A 26,769-nucleotide genomic window follows, 5' to 3' on the forward strand; every position below is an offset into this window, starting at 1 on the left:
ATACATATATAGAAACCATTCAAGCATATTTGTGTATATGTACTATTTACGTACCTGCATAAATATTGTGACTGAACAAATACACACACATATAGTAGACATGCAGACATGCCAGACTGGATCATAGCCTATCTGAAGCTCTACAGTGATAAAATAAGTGGGTCACCCATAAAGTTTAGTATTGAAATCAAAGTTATAACTAACTATAATAATGTTTATATTAAAAATTACAAATAAATTATTGTCCATGTTATCTCAAATCATCAGTCTAAACTAGTTGAATAGGGTTCAATACAAATTATTTGTTTGCCTTTATTGAAACCAGTCATGAATAATATGAATACATGTTTAAGAGGAAACATGGAATTTTAAAAGCACACAGACCACAGTTATTAGAGGGGTATTAAAAAGATTGGTTCACATTTAGTAAGTATATTCATGTTCATAAAATGTAACCAATACCCATTTGCTTGTCTGCACGACTCTGCCGCTTTTACTTTGAAAACAACCTCAGAAGTAGCCTCCTAATCAAGTGGACTGTCTATAGCTTCATAACAATTGAATGAATTCCTCAAAGAAGAAATTCAGAACAAAACCACTACAGTTACGGAGTTATCACTCCACTGTAGCACATAGAGGCTGTAAACTCACCTGAAAACATTGAATATTGACTAAAGATCATTTACATTTATTGTTGTCCAATCCACCTAACAGGTGCACTAATTATGGGTTGCACCAATTTAGCTGAGAAAACTAACCACAGCCTCTCTGATCCACACCAATCATGAGGATATGAAACCACTTGAACTCACTTCATCCTCATTGTGTTTTCAGGACAGAGTTCAGCCATCTCTGAGCCAAGAGGTGGGATGTCCCTCCTCTCTTTGCATTCCTGATGCATACAAAGCATTTGGGAATTTGTAGTTTTTTGCACATGCTGTGGGTTATTGCAATATCAGGGACTGGTTGAAAGGTAAAAAATAAATAAATAAGAATGATAAATAAAAGATCTCACAACCTATACTGGAAAAAAGTGATGAGTGCAACATTTCTCCTCCAAGTATCAAACTGAGAAGAAATCAAATAACCAGATAGTGAGAGTCATTCTGTTATATACTGGCACTAAAATTCCTACACAAAACAGTTCCTTCACAATATTTGGATTCTTCATTGACCACTACAACATCTGGTGTATTGGCAAAATAAAAAACGACTTGGTTTACTATTGCAGAGATAAAACATGGAGGGTTTGACTGGTGTGTTTGCACATTCTCACTGAAGGGGGATAATGGTTAAATGCACACAATGAGGATCCTGGGTGGTAGGAAACCAAATAGAAAGGTTGAGTCTGGTGGGAAGGACTAGTAGTCTGACTTTTACTGTGAATGCACTTATTGAGAGCGTGATCAGCAAATGGAAGACATGTCCATTTTCCAGGCCAGTGTCCATAAGATTCTGCTGTATACCTGTAGGTGTTAGCAGGTCACTGTGTTCACCATTTGTGACTGATGTATTGACAAATATGAGGTGGCCTGTTTGTCCTCTTAGCCCCTCACAGTCACGTATCATGTAATTTTTGTTTTGGCATTTGCATGAAGCTGGTGATGCTTACACTGACTGAAATATGGTATTATGATTGTTTGTACTGAATCATTCCATGAGATGGCAATATTTAGTATTGTGCACATTGTAATTACTAATTAGTAGAATTGTACACACATTTGTTACACTATATTTCCAATAGATGAAGTGTATAAAAAAGAAAAAATATATATCCAAACAAATGTAGTAAGAAAACGCTTTCAAACACATGACATAACCGGTTCTCTGACTTTAGATCAGTTATTGAGGTCTTTGTCGACATCTGCTGGAGATTTGGCAATACTACAGCAACTCTCACATTTCTGTCAGGCACCGCGTGGGCCACCTCGCATGACGGCGTTTTGGCTGACGAAGGACCCACAAACGGCGGCTCATCGTCGGTCTCAAGAGTTTCATGGAGATTGTTTGTGTAAATGAAACCATATCCATCTGAAATCAGAAGCATCTTATCTTACACGCCGGTAAATATTGTATTGTGCAACTCTGCAGCTTGTTAGTAATCAAATAGACGGTATATGCATGTGAAGTGTTCACGGTGTTAAGCATTATAGCACGAAGATGGGGGACCGCGTCAGGCAAAAGTGGCGCTTTCTATGAATGGGCTCTCACTCCGTTAAATACAATAAGTGAAGTGTGTAGGCTAACTCTGCACAGTTTGGACCAACGTGAACTCTCAGGGCTAAAGATGGGTAACGTTGATGCATTGGCTTTGCAACAAAGGAGCCACGTTTGCAAACTAACTTGTTATTCAGACTGGCTAAGCGTCAAGTTCGTCTTTTGTCTGCTAAGCTAACATTAGCACCGCTCGTCCGGTATTGGCATGTAAACTACCACAAGTTCAGTCGGTGTGTCCAGCAAGCATGCTGACCCTCTTCTTATGCATGAGAGCTATATTTCTTGAGTTAATTTGTTGTTGGAAGGTAACATTTACTGTTTCTACCACAACGCCTGCGTTACTTCCTCAACAGTGCAGCTTAGTTCAGTTTGAATATCCCTCTAAAAAAATTCAACACACTGCTAAGTACGAAAACATTTAAAAGACTGGTCATGGGAAATAAACAGTTCAAAGCATGAGATAATACTATTCAATCAGAAAACTCTTTATCTTTTCCCCATGTACTTATTTCTCTACAGTTTTGAGCTGGGCTTATTGCTCTGTTTGCAGCCCCTGAAGAACCTTGTGGGGAAGCCACAGAAAGGGAGCCATGTTTCTGTACAACATCACCCTTCAGCGTGCCACGGGCATCACTCATGCCATCCATGGAAACTTCTCAGGTGAGATAGCTGCCTTCTTTTCCTGTCTGGTTGGGTTATCATTAGTCTTTCTTACCATTTATACACCTCTTTTGTCATTTTTTTTTTTTAAGAGCTACAGTGTGGGTTTGGACCACAGAGTGCTTTGTGGGGACGACTGTAACTCAGGATAGGGTTGCTGGCACAATAATTTTACCTGGCTTTTCTTTTCCCCATAAGTGGGTCCTTGAGCACACATAGCCTGTGGAAAAAGTTGCTTGTTGTGTTATAATAAGCAATGTAAAGTTGACCTTTCTTCTAACCAGTCTGTTTGCATTTTATGAAAGGGTTCTTGGTTAATTCTCCTTCTGTCCATAATAATAATTGGCCTAAGCAGTATTCTGTATTTATTCTCTATGCCCATCATTTTAGGTCGCAATTATTATTATTTTATTTTTTTCGACTGCACGCTTTTGTGTTGTTTGTTTATCAGGTGCACATGCCTTACATTTTTAGTGGTCAGTAAAGAGTAAGCAACACCTCTGGAATTTGATTAGTACAGAACTGCAGAAAGTCATATAGAAAATGGTTTACTCACTTTTTGTTGTCACCCTATTAATATTTGCTAGATTAAATGCTGATAAGTGTACTATTAGGTATAACAATGTATATCTCTTAGAAATACGTACTGGCTGCAATTTTATTTCTGTGAAAGGTGATCAGATTTTTGTGAGGAATTGTGTGAAATTTAAATTCCTGTGTTTGAACCACTTATGTGAGAGAAAAGCTATGCGTGGTTTATTTTCTGTTGATGGCTAACACGTGACCCATGCTGAATGCTAAAAACAGATGTTTGTGTATTGGTAGGTACCAAAATGCAGGAGATCGTTGTTTCCAGGGGAAAGATCTTGGAATTATTGCGGCCAGATGCCAACACGGGAAAGGTGCACACTCTGCTCACAGTGGAGGTGTTTGGCATCGTTCGGTCCCTGATGGCCTTCAGACTCACTGGAGGAACCAAAGGTATGTAGCCAAGGATGCATGTAATACAGACGCAGATTATGTAGGTAAAGACATCATTCTTTCACTTAGATAGATTTTTATGAAATAGTTTGTATGTGCAGAGCTGGCCACTGGTTTTTCGTTCCACTACTGATTGGGAGAGATTTCCCTCTTCCCTGAGATCCTAGGTTCAACTGTATTTCAATAACCTCGTAGAAATGATTGATAGTTTGATAAAGTGCAAGACAAAAAAAAACATAGTTCTCTCACTCATGTACAATTTTTTTGTTTGTAGACTACATTGTTGTTGGAAGCGACAGTGGTCGGATTGTCATCCTGGAATATCATCCATCAAAAAACATGTTTGAGAAGATCCACCAGGAAACTTTTGGAAAGAGTGGCTGCCGGCGCATCGTCCCCGGACAGTTCCTCGCTGTTGACCCAAAAGGCAGAGCTGTTATGATCGGTATGAAGTAATATCAATGTTTGCATGAATCCAACAGTTTACCCCAAAAAAGAAAATATCATTTTCATATCACACAGATGAGGTTAGTATACCTCTAGAACACAGTAAAATGTAAAATGTGTCAGTATTTTTTACTGCGACATCTGGTGCACACATACATTAGTCAATTATATGTAGTGCAGTACAATCCATATTTATACTGCATTACCTTAAATTAAATGAAATTAAGCCTTTTTTCCTTGCCCTGTCTAGGAGCCATAGAGAAGCAGAAGCTGGTTTATATTCTGAACAGAGATGCAGCTGCAAGGCTGACCATCTCCTCTCCACTGGAAGCACATAAAGCAAACACACTGGTCTACCATGTGGTAGGAGTCGATGTCGGCTTTGAAAATCCCATGTTTGCCTGCCTCGAGATGGATTATGAGGTAAGGACATGAAGAAAGTCAAGGTTATTATGCCTTTTAAGATGAAGCACACCGGCTTGTGTTGTAGATGTGATGAGATGTCATGTCTCTTCTCTGACTGTACTGGAGAAAGATTTAACCTCTGATCTCAGCACAGCACACCATTGGTAACAATTATCGCTGATGATATAAGCATTTTTTAACCCTTTGGTTATTGTTCAATGAACTCAAAGGTGCCACCATTCCGATACTGTCTACGTTATACTGTGGGCAAGGTTCCAGCTTGTCCTGAAAAACAGTTTTTCCAATCATTGAAAACGCATAGAAACCGAGAGTAAAAGTAAAATGTCTTGGAAAATGATTTCAACATTGTCCTGTTTGCCTTTAGTTGAGAATGAACTCCGCGGAAACAGATGACATTGCCGGTTGAAAGCTCTGACTTATGTTCAGGATCATATTTACGTTCAAATGGTCGTTTTTAGACAAGTATTTTGAAAAGGCTGCTCCGGTAATATTGGGGAAATGTTGTGAACACAATCCCATGTCAGGTCACATAGCAGCACACTCAGGGTTGCTTTCCTCACAACTTTTTGTTTAAACGTTTGAATGATGTTAAATTGCTAAGCATGTGTGGTTCAGTTGCTGGAGTTTAAGTGATTGCTAGCTAATGTCTGGTTTGTGATTCAACTCTGGCTAGGAGCAATGTTTTCAAATGTATGCTGAGCATTGTTGAGAGTTGAACAACAGTGAATGGGAGCCCTTAATACTGCCCAATGGAACTCTTTTTACTCTTTAAACACAATGCTGCATTGTGTAGGTAAAATGGAGCATGACATGAAATGTTGAACTTTTATCTGGCTAACATTGGCTCGCAGTGGGTATGATTGGCCTTGTTAAAGACTCCACTTGATATTACCTTCAGTCTAGAGTTGTCAGTAGGGAAAACTGTAGGCTAATATTTGTGGCAGCAATGGTTAATACAGGTATATTAGTGTATGTCACTTAGAATGTCCTGCGAAATTCCTCAAATGATCTCTAGAAAAGAGTGATTAACCCTGACTGTGCATAATATTGGACTCATTTTGAAAACCTCTGATCCTGTATGTTGATATTTGTTCTTTCCAGGAAGCTGACAATGACCCGACGGGAGAAGCCGCCGCCAACACGCAACAGACGCTCACCTTTTACGAGCTGGACCTCGGCTTAAATCACGTGGTCCGCAAGTACAGCGAGGCTCTGGAAGAGCACGGAAATTTCCTCATCACTGGTAAGCATCTGGGCACATGTGGTTGTACGCTACAAGGATGAAAAAAAGGTTTCATCAGTTATCGGTCGCTTTGGGAGTTGTCAGTAGTGAAAACTGGCATGCACATAGCTATCTCATGGTTGGAGATTGTCAGGAGTGGAGCCAAGAAGAGCCTGTTGTACAGGCATGGCTTTAGGAACAAACACACAAACACACACACACACACACACACACACACACACACACACACACACACACACACACACACACACACACAGAGAGAGAGACACAGACAGGCAGGCCTCTTAAATTACAAAAGTTCTTACTGGTATCAAAGTGTTGATGATATGATGAGATTGTCATGTCTCTTCTCTGATTAACAATGGAGAAAGATTAAGCACCTCTGATCTTGGCACAAGTTTACCAACACAGTGAAACACATTTTGAAATCCAGGTTCAAGTAGTAAGTGGAAACCTTTTATTAGAAATCTAAAGTCCATACTGCTTTTGGATTGCATGTATTTTGATTTTGATTACAAAGAAACGCATCCCAATAATTGCTCCTCTCTGTGTAGTTCCTGGTGGTTCGGATGGGCCCAGTGGAGTACTGATCTGCTCCGAAAACTACATCACTTACAAGAATTTTGGAGACCAGCCTGACATTCGCTGTCCCATCCCGCGACGCAGGGTGAGTTTTCAATACAGAAATACATCATGAAAAACAAAGCCCTATACTTGTTACACTCAGTCAGCTTTAACAAACACTTCCTGCACTTGCTTTCTAAGTGTCTTTTGCTATAGCTTGCTACGACAATGGCAACAAAATAAGAACCTTCTCTTGACTGTAGATTTAAACTATAATTTAAAAAGTAGTAATGTTGTAATCCAGTACTATTATTTCAAATGGAAGGATGTTTCTTACTGTTTATTTGGAAGCTTTTGAGACTGTACTAGTCAGACTAGTTAAAAATGGACCGCTGGTACAAGTCTGCCAGTGGCCTCATATCTCACAAGAATATCTTGCAAAGGCACTGTTGCTGCATCCTGTACTTGATTTAAAGTAATGAGAACAAGCCAGAGCATTGTTTCCCCTATAATTGAAAGACAATGTAGGAGGCCAGGCCTGTAAAAAAAAAAAAAAAAGACTTCGGTACTGCTCTAGAAGCTCTGTTACAATTCAACTATTTTTATGTGCGTCTGTGTCAGGTCACTTTTTGTCTCCGTATGCACATTTATTTTTATCAAACCATTCTCCCGTCCTCTTCCTCATCTATTCCATTCTGCAGAATGACCTGGATGACCCAGAGCGTGGAATGATATTTGTCTGCTCAGCCACCCACAAGACCAAGTCCATGTTCTTCTTCCTGGCCCAAACGGAGCAGGGAGACATCTTTAAGGTTACCCTGGAGACCGATGAAGAAATGGTGAGCAAAGATGAGGGATGTTATGGATGGCCCTCTTGTTTACTGTTAACGTTTTCCACTTTTGGATTTATTTATTTTCTTAATGTTTTGGCACAAAAATGTATATTTAAAATGTGTCTGTGTTGTTTCTCAGGTCACAGAAATCAGGCTGAAATACTTTGACACGATCCCTGTAGCAACAGCCATGTGTGTCCTGAAGACTGGCTTCTTGTTTGTGTGTTCAGAATTTGGAAACCAGTAAGTCTTTTGTCAGCAAAAATCCTCCTTCTTCCCTCTTCTTGTTAAGTAGTATTACTTTTGAAAGAATACAGCTTTCAACCATTTTGTTGGACTTGAAAACCTTCAGATAGGTGTAAAAATATTCTCAGAATTCCTGTGCATTTGTCTTTTTCTTGTTTTCTGTATCCCTTTTCTTCTCTCATGTTCTATCTGTTGTTGTTTTTTGGTCTTTAGTTACCTTTACCAGATCGCTCACTTGGGTGACGATGATGAGGAGCCTGAGTTTTCCTCTGCAATGCCGTTGGAAGAGGGAGACACCTTCTTTTTCCAGCCCCGCCCCCTCAAGAACCTTGTGCTGGTGGACGAACAGGAGAACTTATCGCCCATCATGTCCTGTCAGGTCAGTGTGTTTGTTTGCACGCACTTGTGCCCATACAGTTGGGCCTCCCAAATATCTGGGAGCAGTAATGAGGTGTATTTAAGTTTTCTTGCTGGCTCATTTTGTACTCTCTTCCTGTTTTTAACAGATTGCGGATTTGGCCAATGAAGATACACCACAGTTGTACGTTGCCTGTGGTCGAGGACCCCGGTCTACTCTGAGGGTCCTTAGACATGGACTGGAGGTACACACATTTGCCATCACAACATGTAACATGTATGCAGGCAGGCCAGGCCAGGCCAGGCCAGGACACACACAAACACACAACACACTGTTTGCTGAAAAGTGATGAGTTTGTTCATGTCTCTTCTCTGAATAAAAGCTGAAGATTATGTCAATCGTACTGATTTCAGCAAAAACAGAATGTGGGTTTTTTATATCACGCATCGTATACGCTCATTACTCGCTGTTTACAAACATAGCAACAAACAATCAATGTTTGTTTGCTGGTTGGTCGGCATTACTGGTTCTGTATTTGTTTACATGTTGATTTGATGAGTGCCGATCCAACCTGCGGGTAAACGCAAAGCCCTGCAGCAGGGGTGTGTTTCTCCAGTTGAATGTTCTGTGCGCAACACATTTACACATAAACACACTATAAATGTTGTGAGCCTATCAAAACAACAATGCTTAATGCACTCTTCGCTAAGCCCCGCCCCCAGCTGCTATTCCATCAAGCTGACAGAGCCACCATGGAGCACACACTGCCATTAACTGCACTCCTTGAATAGATGATTAACATTAAATTATTTTTGCTGCCTTTTTTGTCTCCTCCTTCTCTACTTCCTTCCCTATCCGTCTCTATCAGGTATCAGAGATGGCTGTGTCTGAGCTTCCCGGTAACCCTAACGCTGTGTGGACAGTACGCAGACATGTGGAAGGTAACAAGTTTCCTGTTTCATACACCTTTTTTTCCAATGTCTATAAAACCAAATTTACAGCTTGCTTTGCTCAGTTTTATCCAGATTATATTTGCAAGAAAACATCCACATCAAAACCATACATCGATGCCATTTTTAATGTTTTCGGTGCAGTTTTTCTTTGTCATTAGCTGCACTAAAGATGCGCTTTGCTGAATAGCTAATAGTGGCACAGAAAATGTGTTTTCTATAGCAAATTTAATTCAGCCAGTGCCGGAAGTCACAGCGAGCTATTGTCTGCAGCAGCTCTGGGTCCAACCTGTGTAACAGCAGCTACGAAAAGCTTGCTGATCAGGCAGGCAGTTGGGGCAGTTCCCCGGGATTGGGCCCCCTCGGTTTGCACTGGTTGAGATTCTACAACTGCTTACGTAGGGTCCATCTCAGAAAGCTGGCAGGTGGCAGGCAGGACGAAATGAAAATGAATAATTTCTGCCCTTTTGATCTGAATCCAACAAACTATCAAACTAGGATGCTGTACTTTCAACGTGATTTACAAACCCTCAGGGCAGCTCTACTTTTCATGTTGGCTAGAGAGCCGACTGGATTCTACAGCAACTCATCAGTGACTGCTCATTTCTCTAGATATCTCTGCAATACAACACATAGGCGTTAAAAACTGTCACACCCGTTACATGTGGCATTGCTATGATTTTCAGCCGAACCATGCAGTGGAAAAGAGGCATATCTCTGCTCACCCAGATCTTTTTCTGTCAATTGTTCATCATATTTAGCTCCATCTGCACTATTTTCTCATCAGTACTTTTTTTTCTGTGTTCGCCTCTATTCTTTTTTCCATTAGATGAGTTTGATGCCTACATCATCGTATCTTTCGTGAACGCAACTCTGGTTCTGTCCATTGGAGAGACTGTAGAGGAAGTGACAGATTCTGGATTTCTGGGAACGACGCCTACTCTCTCCTGCTCACTGCTCGGTGAAGACGCGCTGGTGCAGGTGGGTGTGCCTTAAACATCATCTTCATTCACACTTGTGATGATACTGGACAACAGTTGCATACAAACAGCCTTGACCATTTGATTTTATTATTATGTCACAAATTAGGAAATTTCCCGAGTGGTTTAATAAAGTATCCTTCCGCTTGTCTGTCCGTCGGTCCGTTTCAAACAGTTTGTTTTAAATCAAGCGTATCTCTATGCATAGTTTTATGATGTATAGTCATTTGTAATATCCTGTAAAAAAATGATTTCAACCCATAAATATTCATGTCTGTGTTGAATAAGAAAATAGTAAATAAACAAGTAATATCAACAATCATACCATCCTATTACTTATTGTCTTCCCATCTTATTTCTTCGATTTCCCTCCCCGATTCTCTATACAGGTGTACCCAGACGGAATTCGCCACATCCGAGCGGACAAGCGTGTGAATGAGTGGAAGACTCCTGGCAAAAAGACCATTGTACGATGCGCTGTGAACCAGCGGCAGGTTGTTATCGCACTCACTGGAGGGGAGCTGGTGTACTTTGAGATGGACCCGGTAAGAGAGTAGTTTTTTTTACACATTTCATTTCACGCTACTGCAGGTTCCTAACACGTCGCAGATCTTTATGGAATCTCAAAGGGATTTTAGGGTCGATCTGCAACAGCAACTTTGTAGCGCAACAACTGATGCAAAAAACCCAATTTTCAATCATTTTATTATTTATTTTTCTAACAGATACAGTTGTCTTTTTTGATACCAGTGAACAAAATGTTATCGACAATGTAATTGACAGCATTTAGTGACAGACATGTCACAGGAAATGCTCTTTACTTTTCATTTGACAAGTATGTCATTCACACAGGAATAAACAAAAACAGGCTTAACCCTGTAGTTATTTCATATTAACTCTGTATTTATTGAATTACCAGAAAACATGCTGTATTGTGATGTATATTGTAACGGAGTTATAAGATGACCTTATCAGGATATAAGATTTTGGCCATACTTCCCAGCTTTACAAAAGTTAAAGACAAACTAAATTGTTCTCTGCTACCATAATAAACACAGGAAAGAACTGAGCTGACTCTGTGTATTAACACTGTTTCTCTCTTTGTTTCCTTCCTCTCTAGTCCGGTCAGCTCAATGAGTACACAGAGCGGAAAGAGATGTCTGCAGACGTGGTTTGTATGAGCCTCGCTAACGTTCCACCTGGTGAGCAGCGCTCACGATTCCTGGCCGTGGGACTGGTTGACAACACTGTCCGAATCATCTCCCTGGACCCTTTGGTATGACCAGAAATACTACTTTGTTTATGTGCTGATGGGTCTATTTAATTTACAAACATTCAGCACCTTGACACATTACCACAACATGTTCCGTGTTAGACTTAACAAATCCAAAATGTTGGACTATGATTGTGACTCGAGAGAAGCACTGTTGTATTTGTATAATTGCCCTAGATTTAGTTAGCCAGTCTTGCTAGTGAGGTGGTGGTTAATAGGAATGAACTGATTGGACTACCTATGTCCCGATACCATGGCTTTGGGTGTCATTATTTTAGAACTGTATGATGCAATTATTTTGCAAACTGCCTTGTGAGATGCAACTTAACATTAAATGAAAAAGTGGTGCATGCAAATCTTCAACGGAAGTTTCTGTTGGTGCTTCGATACAACTTTTCTAGTTAATCAGGTGAAATCAGTGCCAACATTTGCAAATTAATTGTTCCCAAAAGCTTCAATCTGCCTTTGATGAACAAAAAAGTAAATGGTTAAATTCAAATGTCTATACCACTTATTGTAATAAAGGAGAACATCTTGTATCTACATATTCATGTGTATACACTTTGATTAGACTGTTCTTTACGTTTCCAGCCTTCTGTATGTTGAAATAGCATTAACCCTCTGATTCTTTATCATGTACAGGACTGCCTACAGCCGTTGAGTATGCAGGCCCTGCCAGCCCAGCCAGAGAGTCTGTGTATTGTTGAGATGGGAGGGGTTGAGAAACAGGATGAACTTGGAGAAAAGGGAACCATTGGCTTCCTCTACCTCAACATAGGGCTTCAGGTATTCATTCTCCTTCACCCAACTGATTCCAGAAATGTAATTTTTAAAGAACAACCCTGTAAAAGTACAAGTAATACATATCATATCTGCACTAAATTGGCTGTTTTGGTGGGGGGAAAAATATTACATGTTTTGCACATTTCATGAAGTAATAGTAAAGCTGTACATAACACAACCACGCTTGGTCACATAGATGTAGACGCTAATTTGAAATATATATGTATGCAAAAAAAAAATCCACAGACATATTCAGCTAAAAAAAAACCTGAACACCATGTGCAAGTGTCTGAAACTTTGCAGCTAAATGGTTAAAATAAGTGAAAAGGGTGCAAGTTTGTTTGAGCAGTTTAAGTAGCTAAATGTAATGAATGCATGGTTGAAAAGTATTTTAACAATGTACACTTATCAATTATATTCTATACATAATATTTCGATTATATCACAATTTGAGTAAGTAATTGATCTGAATCACATATTATTGTATTTAAGATATCTGCAACAACGTATGATATCTATCCTCAACTTCTACCAAACAATTACCAACAAACCAGAGCAGAAGTCTTGAGTTTTGGGATTAATCTCAGACTGTTAGAAATGTAGAAAAAACATCATTATCATTCTAGAGGGCTAATGTGATAATCTACTTGGATAAAGATTCTAGATCATGTCATCCAGTAAAATGTGTGTGTTTGATCCCCTCTCTCAGAATGGTGTGCTGCTGAGGACTGTGCTGGACCCAGTAACTGGTGACCTGTCAGACACCAGAACACGCTATCTGGGATCACGACCTGTCAAACTCTTCAGAGTCCGGATGCAGGGACAGGAAGCTGTATGTTACTCACACATTTATTTGCATCAATACACATCCAACATGATATCAAAATTATTACTCAGTTTGCTCTCTTACGAGAATTAAATGAAAACTCTTTTGGCTGCCGATCAGACTAAGGAAGGAATCTTCAGTTGATCATGTATTGAATCAGAAACTGTCTGTCCCCTCTCGCTGACAGGTGCTGGCAATGTCAAGTCGCTCCTGGCTCAGCTACTCGTACCAGTCTCGCTTCCACCTGACCCCTCTGTCATATGAGACTCTGGAGTACGCCTCTGGCTTTGCCTCGGAGCAGTGCCCTGAAGGCATAGTGGCCATTTCCACCAACACACTGAGGTATGGATGCACACTGCAACATGTTTGCATAAACTAATTCAATTCGAAATTTCTGAAATGTTTGAGAATGGCACAAAAAGTCTTCCACCCTTCGCCATGTATCACACCAAAGTAAATGATAAGAACTTCAGGTATATAAAGAACACGCCACATTTCCTGATAATGTACTACACCCCAATCAAGTGTTGGGATGGTGATCTAACAGTCAACAAAAACCCTAGATTACCTTGTGAATTAAATGTGTGGTAGGACATGGCAGATGAATACACAATGTAACCAAAATGTCATTTTATCATGTCAGAAACATTTCATTTCCCTCTCAGGCTGACACAGAAATTCTAATGCATGTTTTTATAACCTTTAGGCTCGACTATTGCAACACTCTTGTTTGTCTATGCTGTTTTAATCTTGCTCGATGAAGCGCTTTGGGCTGCATGATTGTATTAAAGGTGCCATTTAGAAAAAGTTGCGTTGACAAGAGAGGCATAGATCCTACTTCGGAGCTCGGCTGTTCCCCTCAAGTTAACATCATTCTCATCGTTTTTTCTTTATCTGTCGGCAGAATTTTGGCTTTGGAGAAATTAGGAGCCGTCTTCAACCAGGTGGCCTTTCCTCTGCAGTACACTCCCAGGAAGTTTGTAATCCACCCGGAGACCAACAACCTCATTTTGATCGAGACTGACCACAATGCCTACACTGAGGCAACCAAAGCCCAGAGAAAGCAACAAATGGCTGAGGTATGAAGGGCCATCTCAATGAAATGATGATGTAATGATCCTATTAGTTGACCAGAGAGTTTGTCTGTTGGTTAGACCTATTATTATTTTTCAAGTAAAAAGCTTAAAAAGAAACAATTTGAAACCGACACTTTGCTCTACCTTTCTTGTCCTTTTTTAAAGAATGGTCCACTATAATCAGCAGGCTGAGTTGACATAACTTTAATAAACTCAGTTTAAATTTTGAGATTTGGTTAACATCCATAAATAATGTAAAAGGACATTAAATATTTATAGTGAGTTAGTAGGTAAGATGAGTTTTGTGTGACAAACAACTAAACACAAAACGGTTAAGAATCAAATTGTGAATAAACTGAAGTAAATTAGTTACGCTGAAGTAAATTTAAAAAAAATATATATGAATACAAGGATTACTATGACTAGGACAAGAATATCAAGTCAAAGTCTCTTTGATCCTCAGGAAATAGGATTCTGAAAGGTTTTGAGTGTCAAGGGTCACCCGTAGTCCTATCTTGAGTTGTGAACAGAGTCTGAACATTTAGTGCCCTATGGGTCGTGAGAGCAGTTACTGAAAGTGGTTTATCAGTTAAGATATTGTCATAGTTGAATTTATTACAAGTTTTATTATTTTTCCATGGATGTTCCCTACACTGAGGTGGAACCAGGTGAAAAGTCTGATATTTTATGTTGATTAAAAACCCTAAACAGAAATTCACAAAGTTAATAACCTCTCAAAGTAAAAGTTGGGCGGTGGGATTTTGTTCGATATGTCCCACTGAACGTGTCAGTCACCTGGTATGAGGGAGATGATGGCCCAAGCTGGTCAAAATGCTGTGCTACCTTTCAGCTGACCTGCTTGGTTCTTTATTGCTGTTGCCTTCGGTAGGAGATGGTGGAGGCTGCTGGTGAAGATGAAAGAGAACTGGCTGCTGAGATGGCCGCTGCCTTCCTCAATGAGAATCTCCCAGAAGCCATTTTTGGTGCACCCAAAGCCGGAGCCGGCCAGTGGGCCTCACTGGTGCGTCTCGTCAACCCCATACAGGGTACAACACTGGACCAGGTGCAGCTGGAACAGAACGAAGCTGCTTTCAGGTGAGCAGGTTCAATTTCCTGTACATGAATTATTGCATTCAGATGAGAAAATGATGAACAGACAGATGGATAGCAAAAAGGAGAAATACAAGGCTCAGTGACATAATGTAGAGTATAGGGTTTACGTAAACCTGACATAGACACATGTGCACCCACAGGACCTAGAGACATGAGTTATTATCTGTTGTGGAAAGATTGCAGCGTGATAAAGCTGCTGTCAATCCAGCATGCGTCTACAGGAAAGCTATATTTTAAATGCTTTGCCTGCACTGAAAAACAGACAGTAATTTAACTTAGTCGCTACATTATGATACAGCCCTGACCCGTCTGCCCGCTGTTATTGGCTGGAGTTTTCAGTTTTTTTAAGAAAAAACAAATTACCTTATTTTAGATTGTTTTTGTTAGTTTAAAAAAACCTGATGTACTCTACAAAAAGAAGTGTGTCCCATACAACAAAAATACTTGTTTTTTAACAAAATGTAAGATAAAGTGATAGCTGATATTTGGTGCTATTTTAGGAGTTTTGAGCATCTTTTGATTATCGGGGTAATATCTTTGATTACATTATAGTGGCCAGGATAATCATGACATGAATTTTTTTACATTGTCTCATGCCAGCAACATAAATGTGCATTTGCCGCTTTTTAGCTCAATGCAATATATGTATATATTGAATTAATATGTATAACATATACACTTATGTGTATATGTTAATATTTTATGTAGCATAGATTACATTTTTAGTATATATTTTCTCAACATGCTCACAAATCACAACTGCTGTGTATATTTCATTAGACCCTTCTTTTTACGCAAGACATATTGTAGTCTCTTTGTGGTCAATTCTTTTGTTGTTGGCAAGTAACTTGCATAGATATCACTGTAGTATGTATTTTTTCATACCCTGTAGCGGCCTCAAATGCATCATTTTAAGTGGTGTCCATGTTCTGAGGAACTGTTTCAATGGTTTCATTTCTGTGTAGGACATTTTTTATCATTAATTCTTAATTTCCAAACTTCTAAATTCTTCCAAAAGCATATAACTCACATATACGTCTTTCCCTTTTCCCATGTTTGATATTTTTCAGCGTTGCTGTGTGTCGTTTCCCCAACACAGGAGATGATTGGTATGTTCTGGTGGGCGTTGCCAGAGACATGATTCTCAACCCCAGATCAGTGAGCGGCGGCTTTATCTACACCTATCGGCTCGTCAGTGGAGGCGAGAAACTGGAGTTTGTGCACAAAGTGGGTTTGACACTTAACTGAATCTAAAGGAAATTATAAATGATGTTGCTGATTGCTTGTTTGCAGGTTTTTTCTTGTATATTTATTTTAACATGCAAAGCACCTGGAGGAACTAGATTGCAACTTACTCACAAAGCTACTACTGAACTAGGTCTGGGTATCTGTATTGACCAAAACAGCCCAGTACCAAGTCGTAACAAAACTTCTCCAGTCAAGCGATACGTGCCATAAATCCTTTTCCGTCCATATCTTGAAAAAAATATTATTTGTGCGGTTGTAAGCACACAAATAGTGAGCCAATGGCTGTTGCGCTTCTGTGACAGCTTTGCCTGTAGGTGGTAACATCAGCATGCTTACACATTTTACCGGGCCAACCCACTGCTACTATTATTTAGCTTGCTGATAGATGGTGCAGGTGGCACTGGAACTGCAGATCCAGAACCTATAAATCTGCAGGGTTGTGATTGCGAAGCCTGTTTTAAGTTTAAGTGACAGTTATGTGATTTAGATAAAAAATGTACAGTACGAGGGAGTGAAAATGAAATGTATCCAATGTGACTGACATGTTACTGGGGTCAGACACCTGTATATAAATTATTCTTTTGGAGAAGTGGGGGCAGGGTGTGTTTCTGTCTGGTGAAATACTGCTCTTTTTTTTAATTTTTATGCAAGTTTAAAAATAAGATGTAGGTCTGACAAGAGAGAAGGGTTGTCAAAGTGCAACGGGCAAGACAGCCTCAACTAAAGTTTGAAACAGATGTTCTCTCCGGGCAACTTCCAATATACTCCACAGGATGGAGGCCATCAGGGTAATTCAGCCCAGCAGCCTTTGTTACCTGATGTGGATTAACAGGGGAAGTGAGTCATGAGTGTTGTATTGCAGTGGTGTCTGCCACTTCTTTCACCTAGAGGAATTTCCCAACCACTTAACCAGATCAGATCATTTAGATGAGTCCGTCTGGTCTAAACACACTTTTTTGAGCTGATCCACATAAAAATGCATATGCAGGCCCAAATAGAAGACAGATTATTCCTACCCAAGTTGACATACTTGGCACACACTATATGAAAACACATTTATGATTACAGACCAATATCTGAAATTTGTTTGGGTTTGCCAAATATTGCAGACTCTTTTATAACATGGCTGGTTTACCTATTTAACATATGAGGTGATGCGGAATTGGAAGTAAAAATGGTCAGGGATGTTCATTTACGCACAAATTCGCTCTTCTCATGGCCTAATGTGAAATGGGTCCCCAGAATTTTTTGGGGGAAACTGATCTATAGTTTGATAATGCATTGTGATTGGCCCATACGGTAAAAAAAGAAAGCCCTGATCTCAGTGATAAGGTTTACTTCAATTGTTGTAATGCTATTTATTTCATTTGAACAACAAGACAATTGTTTGTAATAACATTGAAAAGAATGCAAGATTCTCTAATTGTTGTGATATTTGAAAAAGCATGTTGACGGCTAAATTGATCTCCTGGGGATGAAAGATGATCCCAGCATCAAACTGAGGTGTCTTTTTGTAAGGGGCAGTGAAAGACAGAACCTACTTTAATGGGCTTCTCTGCTCAATTAGACCACATCCCCACTGATCATTAGAAACATTTTAGGAGCAGGCTAGTAACAAAACACTCTTAGTGATTTTCCAGATCAATTCAAACTTGTGACCACTGTAATCTTGTTTGAGAAATACAAAATAAAAAACAAAATGCGGAAAGTAATAATTTTTTTGATACCCATAAATCATGCCATTAAACATAAACAGCTGGATTTGCTGAAATTCATGGTGATTCTTAAAGGTACAGCAATACCAGTGAAGGGTGGTACAGCCGTTTCTCTGTTATTCAAATTTATACATACTGTTTGTTCTTTTAACAACTACTGCAACGACCCCTGGCCACTCTTCACCCCTTCTAGAAGAACAGTTATGACCGAAGGAGGAATTATCTTCTATGGTGTTTAGTGAGAAGTAGGATCCTTCTTCAAAAAGATGCTCTTCTACTCCTTAAGTAATATGTTTCTGTTTAAACAAACCAGATGCATCTCAACCAAAATGCCTTAAATATTCTTATTAAACGCAGGTTATTGATTCTTTGTGTTTTGATTGGCAGACCCCAGTAGAGGACGTGCCTTTGGCCATTGCGCCGTTCCAGGGACGAGTCCTGGTTGGAGTTGGAAAACTGCTGAGAATCTACGACCTAGGCAAAAAGAAGCTGCTCCGCAAGTGTGAAAACAAGGTAAGACACAGCCCCAACAACGCATTTATCTATGCACCTAATGGAGCTATTTGTGTTCTGTTGACTGTTGATATGAGTACTATACATATAGTACTACCCTGAGCCTTCCTCGTAGCACTTATTGTATTCGTATCAGTTCGCTGCACTTATTGAATTCGTATTCGTTTACTGCACTTATCCTATTCGTAGTAGTTTGTAGCACTTATTGTATTCGTATTAGTCTGTTGCAATTATTGTTTTCGTAGTAATTTGCCTCTGCACTATACTTTTGCTCTGGTTTATGCTTTAAGATGCTTGTTTAAGAAAGGAGATGCACTTATGACTTCTGGTGACTAGTAGTTCTCTTGAATACCTATGTTGAATACACTTCCTGTAAGTCGCTTTGGATAAAAGCGTCTGCTAAATGACTGTAATGTAATGTAATATGAATATGTTAGACAGTCACATTTGGCCTTGTGCAGGAAGTGATAAAACCCTAGAATATCATATGACCAATTTAGATGATTATATGTTTTAGAGTAAGTATAATAATTGGATTATTACATTTGTGGGCTAATGAAATACACTGAACCCAATTAAGAGGATAAAACCCTTGTACGGTAATGAGTGCAATCAACTTCTTAATGACCAACATACTGCTCTTAAATTCTTTTTGATTTCTAACACCAGTACTGAGGCTCTGAAAAATGTTCCGTGAAGTTGTTCTTTTTTACAGCCTTTTTTTCTTATCCGTCCAGTACTTGGGCGTATTCTAGAGTATTTGCACACGGCCCCATACCTGCCCTTATAAAGTGTGAGGGGACATTACCTATGCTAATCATAAACAATCGGCCACACACCTGCGATTTATGATCAAGTGGGGTTCATAGTTCAGCACATCCAAGTAAATGCATATTATGATGATTAAGAGCGTTTGATGTATATAACTATATATGCAAAAAAATCAATGTCTCCTTATTTTTATACCATCATCTTTTCTTGAAAAACAAAAAATGAACTGTGCTTGCACAAGCTAGTACCTACCAATTATTATTATATAACATACAGCCATCAATCTGCAACTTTCAGTGACAAGGGAGATGTGTGTGTCCTCTGTATCTCTCCAATTTAAGCGGTCCAATAAAATGGAAATAATTTGGTTTAAATGAATCCAAATATTCAGTTTCACTGTAGCACACATCACAGTACAGAAGCCAAAGATACTCTTAACTTCCATTTCACTGGGACATTAATGGCTAATTTGATTAAAAAAATAAGTATATAGGATTAAAGCTGTATTATGTTTTCCTTTTTAGAAACAAAATAAGCCATTGATCCACAGCCTGTGGGTAAATTACATTCATTTGTTGATGGATTTCAATAGAGAGGAATGCTGGCTTTTCCCTCTTGCAAAGTAATTTCTATCGGACCGTGCATGACGGCACTGATTTAAATGAGTTTGTTTAATTTAATAATGAGTCTCCTGCTCTTCCTTTTGTGGATTAGATATAATTCTAAAGCATGTCAATTTAAAATTAAAAACAGTAAAGGCGCACTGTCTTTATAAGGACAGAAATTATAAGATTAGGATCCGTCTGTGAAAGTGTTTCCTTTTCTACTAATAAATAACAACCTTCAGCCAGAGTATCTTTCCAAGTAACAGTGTGACAACTCACTGTTCTCAACCTGCTCACAAAGCCTCTCTGTCTGGCAGGACAAAGTGTGCTGGGGAGCGTTTCATAGAAAAAGTGCTCCCAGCGCTTTCTTTAATATCTCTATGACAACTTTATTACAACTCTACCACTGTTGTTTGATTGACTAGCATTGCTCATTTTTATATTAACAATGTTTTTTTTACATTATTATTTTTTTTGACCATGAGCGCCAAACAGAGGATGTCTGCTTTATTCTTTGTGTGGATGAGCTCGTCTCCACTCTGACAACCGTAACATTAGACCATGGCGAGACGAAGCGTCCATTAATAAAAGCACAACACTGACCAGCAACATTCAGTGTTTATCTGCTCCCATGTTTCTGTCTTTACTATGGTGTTGTCTGTCTAAAATACAAAATTAAGGATAGAACGCTAAACCGACGCTAAACCGCTGCAGCTCGCACGCATGTGGTGTCAACGCAGAAAACATTGCTGCTCCAGCACAGCTACTGCCAGCCCTCAACAGATTTTCCGTTTTTTATTTATAGTTTCAAGCTCTTCATGTGGGTTAAGATGTGAAAGGATATATCCGCTTTCGGTTTCTTCATATATGTACTTTATTTTTGTGTAAATTAATTCCCAGTTTGGTGGTAGCAAAGAAAGGAAAAGAACAGTGAATATGTGGAGGTTTTTCCGTAATATTCTTTATTGCTTAGAGATGGGGGGGCTCAGCAATACACTAATACTGTGATATAAATTTGAGGTCATACCACCCACCCCTAGTGTGTACACAATTTGGCCAATTGCAGAGTGTGGTAATGCAAATTAACAGCCGATGGTGAAAATGTGCTGTTTAATAGACGTTTCATAGCCTATTTGGGGAAAAGAACAGGCTTTGCTGCAGTTGGACCAATGTGGACCCAGATTGTTGGGAGATGTACATGGATTGTACTTGTAAATTCTTGTTTTTCTTACCTGGTTGGTTTCTCCCTTATTGGATATGTCCTCCCAAAAGATAAGAAATTATGAAATGAAATATTTGCTTTGAGTGAAGTCCTTGAAAATGAAAAAACATGCTTGAAAAATGGCTTGAAAGTCCTTGAATTTATTTTTGTGATTATATATGTTTAAAAAGTACGTGTGTTGTTCCGTTTGAGTGTGCTTTATTGGGTGTGCTTTATTGCTCTCCTGTTTAGCACGTTCCCAACCTGGTGACTAGCATCCACACCATCGGCCAGCGTGTGATCGTGACTGACGTTCAGGAGAGCCTGTTCTGGGTCCGTTACAGACGCAACGAGAACCAGCTCATCATCTTTGCTGACGACACGTATCCCCGCTGGGTGACCACAGCCTGTCTGCTTGATTACGACACCATGGCTTCTGCTGACAAGTTTGGGAACATCAGCATTGTAAGTTTGGGGACGGGGAGACTCGTAGGCGTGTAAATTCTTCTGACTTCTATTGAATTGCAGAGAAAGAGCACACTGGAATTTACTATATAGTATATGACACACATGCATGTCTTCATTTTCGATTTCATTTTCTCAGGTGCGTCTACCCCCCAACACCAGCGATGATGTGGATGAAGACCCCACAGGAAACAAAGCTCTATGGGACAGAGGCCTCCTTAATGGAGCATCACAGAAGGTAAAACAATTATTCTCTAAACCATCCTCCCAGTAAGGCAGACTTCACAAGCTTTGCCCAGGTTCAGGCCTGTTTGTAGGCCAGCACTTAGGGTTAGTGCCTGAAAAAGATAAATTACCATACATTTTTTGTAATCTTTCTGTTAGTTTGCATTTATGACAAACAAGCACAATGCTTCACAGAAAAGCCAATAAAGCATGAAACTAGGCCAGTCTTTATAGCACAGTTGAACTTTTATGTGTGCATTTTTTAGTCTGACCAGACTATTCCTCAGCATTTTAGTGTTGGACAGGAATGTAGAGAGTTAGTTTTGATGTTGAAACGCTCACTTCAGGCTTTGAGTTTTGTGTTTTTTGTTGAGCCCAAGCCGCACAAGTTTGAACAATTCAGGTCGGCTCCTGCTACTGCCAAAATGTCAGGCCTGTCTACCAATCTGCCTCCTCTGCTGTTTTGACCTCCGACCACCAATACACAGAGACACAGCACACATGCACATACACAAACTGCATAACATTGTCAACCACAAGTTTAACCTACTCACAACTGCAAGCGTGTAAACATGCACACACACACCCTCTCATAGATTGTAGAAACACACACACAGAATAACTCATCCCACATTTAAATGCTGGTCAAAACTGTTTAGGTAGCAGATTGACTGGGAAAGTCCCTCAAATTTAGACATTATGAGTTGGTTCCAGTTGTCTTTGTGACACAGTGTTTGGCAGCTATTTTTGCCTCTGTGCACATTGATTGAGAATTTAATTTAAGTTTGGAAATGTACCATGTCTACATTTAAATGTGGGTGAGCCTGGAGGAACTTAATTATCCATACATGGATTGGCTAAATGCTGTCTTGCATTAGATTATATGCATTCCACTTTTATTTGATTAATGTATTTCAAAAGATCAAAGTTAGGGAGACAAAGCGGTCCTTTGAGCAAGATGAAAGTACGGACTGTTTTAACCCTAAAAGTAATTTAGTGTGTGAGGGTGATTTTGGTCATGTAGTTAAAAACTGTCTCCTAGGGAGGCCTTCTCTTCCCCCGAGGCCTTTGCTAACTTACTTTCCCTCCGCTCCTCAACGCTTTAGAAACAAAAAGATCTTTTGAGTCCATGCTAAGCCTTTATTCGTCAGTGGAGACATCTCCACTGAGTTAGAATCCCCCCACAGCGGCAAAGATGGGCCTCCATTTACTGTCAACATGATGGAGAGTGGCTTGAAGCTGCAGATTGTGACCAGCACTAGCTGAGACACTGTGCCTAACTACAACCTCAAAGTGCATGGCTGTTGACTTTAAGCAAAAGTATTGTTTTCCTCATCTGCCTAGGTTCATGTGATGTAAGTTTCATCATCAGGGGGTGTATGTGTTGGCTCGTATCGATATATCAAAAAAATTTTACTCCCCAATATGGGCATCGGCCCCAAAAGTCAGTCATGCTCTAGTTGTTTTCCCACCAAAGGCAGGCAGAGTTCTGCTCACTTCTGCCCCAGTTGTGTCTTTCTTGAGTGGTGTGCTTTTTTGGTCTCATGGCATCAGCGTTATATATATATATATATATATATATATGTGCTGTATGCGGTTTATTCTGACTAGAATTGAGGTTTTATTGCTCCCGAATGCTGCCTATGTATCCTGGGTACATCCTGATCATTATCTCTAATTATTGACAAAGCAGGTTTTTGATGGTTATTGGATTAGATCTGACCATCTGGACCAATTTCCTCTAAGCAGAAGATGACAACGTATGTCTTCTTTGTGAGCTTGGCACCGAGTTCGTGTACCTTATTTGCACATACAGCCTGTCAGGACGGATGATCTTGGGACATGAAATTGCTTCAATGACATAGCTGACGTGATTTAATATGACCTAATTTCTTATGTCTTAATAAGAATGTGGACAGATAGAATCTACCAGTTGTAGTCACTGACAGGAAGTCCAGAGGCTTTCTCTAACCTGACCTGCCACATGTTTTGTTGCACAGAACCATCTGAGAAGCCGTCCTTGAAAACGAATTGGAAATGGGAACGCACTTTCCAAAAAACATGTGGCATTTGATGAATTGTCAATCAAACTCTTACCAAGGGAAGTTGGGAGAAGAGCAAAAACATGGCATAGATAAGAAAACACGTTAATGCGCATTCCAATTGAGGGGCATCACCCAGATGTCAGGAGACGGGAGGGGGATAAGTATGCTCTGGGAAAATCAAACCAGAGCCCAACTCCTTATCCCAGCTGCTTTCAAGCAGCCTTTAGACGCAAAAGCACAATGTGATAAACAAATACAGATGTATTTATGTAATTTATTTAAATAGCACATTTCATACAAAGAGACAATTCAGTGTGCTTCATATGAATAAAAACAAAAAATGAGCATCTATGTCTAAACATGATTTAAATCTAGCACAGAAGTACATGAAATAGTTGTTTGTAATATGTCTGTTCAGAGCTAGGTGTCTTGCATCTTTGCAATGTCATGTTTTGTGCTGGTAAATAGTTTTATCCATTAAAAAAAGTGATTGTTACACTCTTCACTCGCACTCTGCTTTAGAAACTATGTGATGAAACTGAATTACTCAAGCAGCCCTTCCTATATTAGATTCCGTCAAAATATATGTACATATCTGTACAAATCAGACATTATATTAGCCGATACCGACATGTCTGCGATAAGGTACTTCTTTCTGATCTGTTTGTGTCTCTGGCTAAAGTGATCATATGGTTGAGTTCTACCAGACGGCAAAAACACATGGCTGAAATTCTTTCCCCCTCATTTTCTCTCCAGGCTGAGGTGATAGTGAACTACCATGTTGGTGAGACAGTGTTATCCCTCCAGAAAACCACTCTGATCCCTGGAGGTTCGGAGTCCATGGTCTACACCACTCTGTCTGGAGGCATCGGCATACTGGTCCCATTCACATCACATGAGGTATAACTCTGACAGACGCACATCGTGTCATAAGAGGCTAACATCCGTGCCACACTTCCTGATTTATTACATTATAAATGTAATTTATCATAATTTAGAGAGAGAAAAAAGTTAAGCGTGTCCAAATTTGGAAATGATAACAATTGACAATTAAAACTGGTTCTCTTAATTTAAGGAGCTTGTGATTTACTGTATTTTCCACAGCACTGTCCAGCAAATAGATCGGAATAAAAGCCTTTTGTGCACATATAACAGGATTCAGTCCAAAGAAAGATCCTAGATAACTTATCATTTGAAAGGAAATAGGCAGTTGCAAAGTTGAGTTGCAAATAAATACTCATACTTTTTTTTCCTCATGCAAGTTTTTTAGCCATTTTTTTCTGGCCACCCTATTTTTCCTTTTCTCATGTTTCCCGTTCTTCTTTGTCTTTTTGTCCAGGACCATGACTTCTTCCAGCATTTAGAGATGCATATGCGCTCTGAGTTTCCTCCTCTGTGTGGCAGAGACCATCTCAGCTTTAGATCCTACTACTTCCCAGTCAAGGTTGGTATCGTTTTTACATGTTTTTTGTTTTTTTAAAGATGTCATGTCTCCTTCAGATGTGCATTTCGGCATCATGGACTACGAGAAACCAATATGCCCTGAGTCATTTTTTTGTCGTCTTGGTATTTCTCTCCAGAATGTGATTGACGGAGATCTATGTGAGCAGTTCAACAGTATGGACCCTCACAAGCAGAAAAGTGTGGCAGAAGAGCTGGACAGAACGCCGCCCGAGGTCTCTAAGAAACTGGAGGACATTCGCACTCGTTACGCCTTCTAATAGTACACCTTCGTGCAGCAGGTGTGGACCGAGATGCACTCATTAGGACCATTGCAAACACAAACACACAAATCCTTCTATGCCACAGCGTGCCCTCTGTTCAGGACACATATTGACGGACATTTATAGATTGTTGACTGTGTACACTCAATTACATGGAAACGTACAACATGATGTCACATGCTTGTAATTACCGCACATCGCTCAGTAACGATGCAAGTCACATTCACCTCTTCTTCTTTGCCGCGAAATACTTGCAATCAAGCCAGAAAGGGCGCAAACATAAACCCACATAGCTGTAACACCATCCCTCCAATTGCATACTTGCTGACTTGATTACAGAGATCCTTAGAGTTCTTTCACAACTCCCCTGCGCTGTTGTAAGAAACACACACATGCAGCGACAACATGGAAACAAGGCAGAAAGTGACGTCCAACTTAATTCTCTTAATGTTGCTAAATTGTGTTACCACAATTGCGTCCACTCACAAGAACAGCTGCGTGAACAGTGTTCTCAGACACAGCCGTCATGATCTGCATTCACACGCTCCCGATTGCGCGATGAGCAACTGTCGCACTTTCATCTGCACCCTCAAGAGTACATACCCTAAAGGCGCATCTGTGTGAATACTTTTTATTTTAAAGCTTTTTAGCTCATGCCAAGCAGCAAAACGTGGTTATTGACACAATCTGTAGCGATTGATGTCACACTGACTTGACAGGAGACCATTGAATGCTGAGAATATTTTTAGTGTCTGTTATTTAGCAAGAAGGTGGTATTTCAGTTTGTGTCCTCCATCTTTGATCTTGGCTAAATTAAACAAATGTGTTTTTGTATGGTATAATTTTTTTTTTTTTCATTCTGTATTGATTAGAATTATGTTATGATGCATATACCACAGACGGAGATGGTATTATTAAATCGTTCTTGGCTGTTGTCCGACCTGTCTAAAATGTTGGCTCCAGGCTCTTTAAAGCATATTGCTTACTTGCAACTGGGAACCAAACAGGAGCCAACGTCTGTCCCACTTCTAAAACAGGCGGCCCAGTTCAACAAGTGTTGCCATACTGTGGCATTAGACGACTGCTGAACTCAGACTAAATAAGTGGGTGGAAGAACACTGAAGGTTTGCACTGGGTGTTGTTCTTCTCTGTCCTGTAAATTCCCAACCTCAGCCACAGGCACAGACATAGCATTCCTGAGTAGTCACTGAATTTAGGGGTTTGTGGGATGGGGGCAGTGGTCTGTTTTTGTAAATAAAGTTGTTTCTTTGTGCGTTATAA

The 26,769-nt window shown here is 39.8% G+C and overlaps 1 protein-coding gene across 2 annotated transcripts; it reads left to right on the top strand.

Annotated features, from left to right (window-relative positions):
- Positions 1 to 1,904: 1,904 nt before the first annotated feature.
- Positions 1,905 to 26,769, top strand: sf3b3 (splicing factor 3b, subunit 3). Of its 2 annotated transcripts, none has more exons than XM_054620294.1 (27): positions 1,905 to 2,063; positions 2,737 to 2,877; positions 3,703 to 3,858; positions 4,133 to 4,303; positions 4,556 to 4,728; positions 5,833 to 5,974; positions 6,529 to 6,641; positions 7,240 to 7,377; positions 7,511 to 7,614; positions 7,831 to 7,996; positions 8,124 to 8,219; positions 8,844 to 8,916; positions 9,755 to 9,906; positions 10,295 to 10,450; positions 11,026 to 11,181; positions 11,821 to 11,964; positions 12,671 to 12,793; positions 12,975 to 13,129; positions 13,692 to 13,866; positions 14,753 to 14,958; positions 16,047 to 16,203; positions 18,327 to 18,452; positions 21,282 to 21,494; positions 21,634 to 21,732; positions 24,521 to 24,664; positions 25,104 to 25,208; positions 25,345 to 26,769. In XM_054620294.1, the coding sequence occupies exons 2-27, from the start codon at positions 2,808 to 2,810 to the stop codon at positions 25,483 to 25,485; spliced, it is 3,654 nt and encodes a 1,217-aa protein (XP_054476269.1). In that variant the 5' UTR covers positions 1,905 to 2,063; positions 2,737 to 2,807; the 3' UTR covers positions 25,486 to 26,769. The 2 variants fall into 2 exon arrangements, with proteins under 2 accessions (XP_054476269.1, XP_054476270.1); XM_054620295.1 differs by lacking the exon at positions 1,905 to 2,063 and adding an exon at positions 2,149 to 2,291.

The sequence above is a fragment of the Anoplopoma fimbria genome, chromosome 19 (assembly GCF_027596085.1).
Source record: "Anoplopoma fimbria isolate UVic2021 breed Golden Eagle Sablefish chromosome 19, Afim_UVic_2022, whole genome shotgun sequence".
In the NCBI taxonomy this organism is placed as follows: Eukaryota; Metazoa; Chordata; class Actinopteri; order Perciformes; family Anoplopomatidae; genus Anoplopoma; species Anoplopoma fimbria.

Excerpts from the sequence above, each read along its gene's own strand:
- sf3b3 (XM_054620294.1), top strand. The coding sequence starts at position 2,808 with ATGTTTCTGTACAACATCACCCTTCAGCGTGCCACGGGCATCACTCAT. Across the intron at positions 8,917-9,754 it reads AGTACGCAGACATGTGGAAG|ATGAGTTTGATGCCTACATC; the intron begins GTAACAAGTTTC and ends TTTTTCCATTAG. Across the intron at positions 25,209-25,344 it reads CCTACTACTTCCCAGTCAAG|AATGTGATTGACGGAGATCT; the intron begins GTTGGTATCGTT and ends ATTTCTCTCCAG.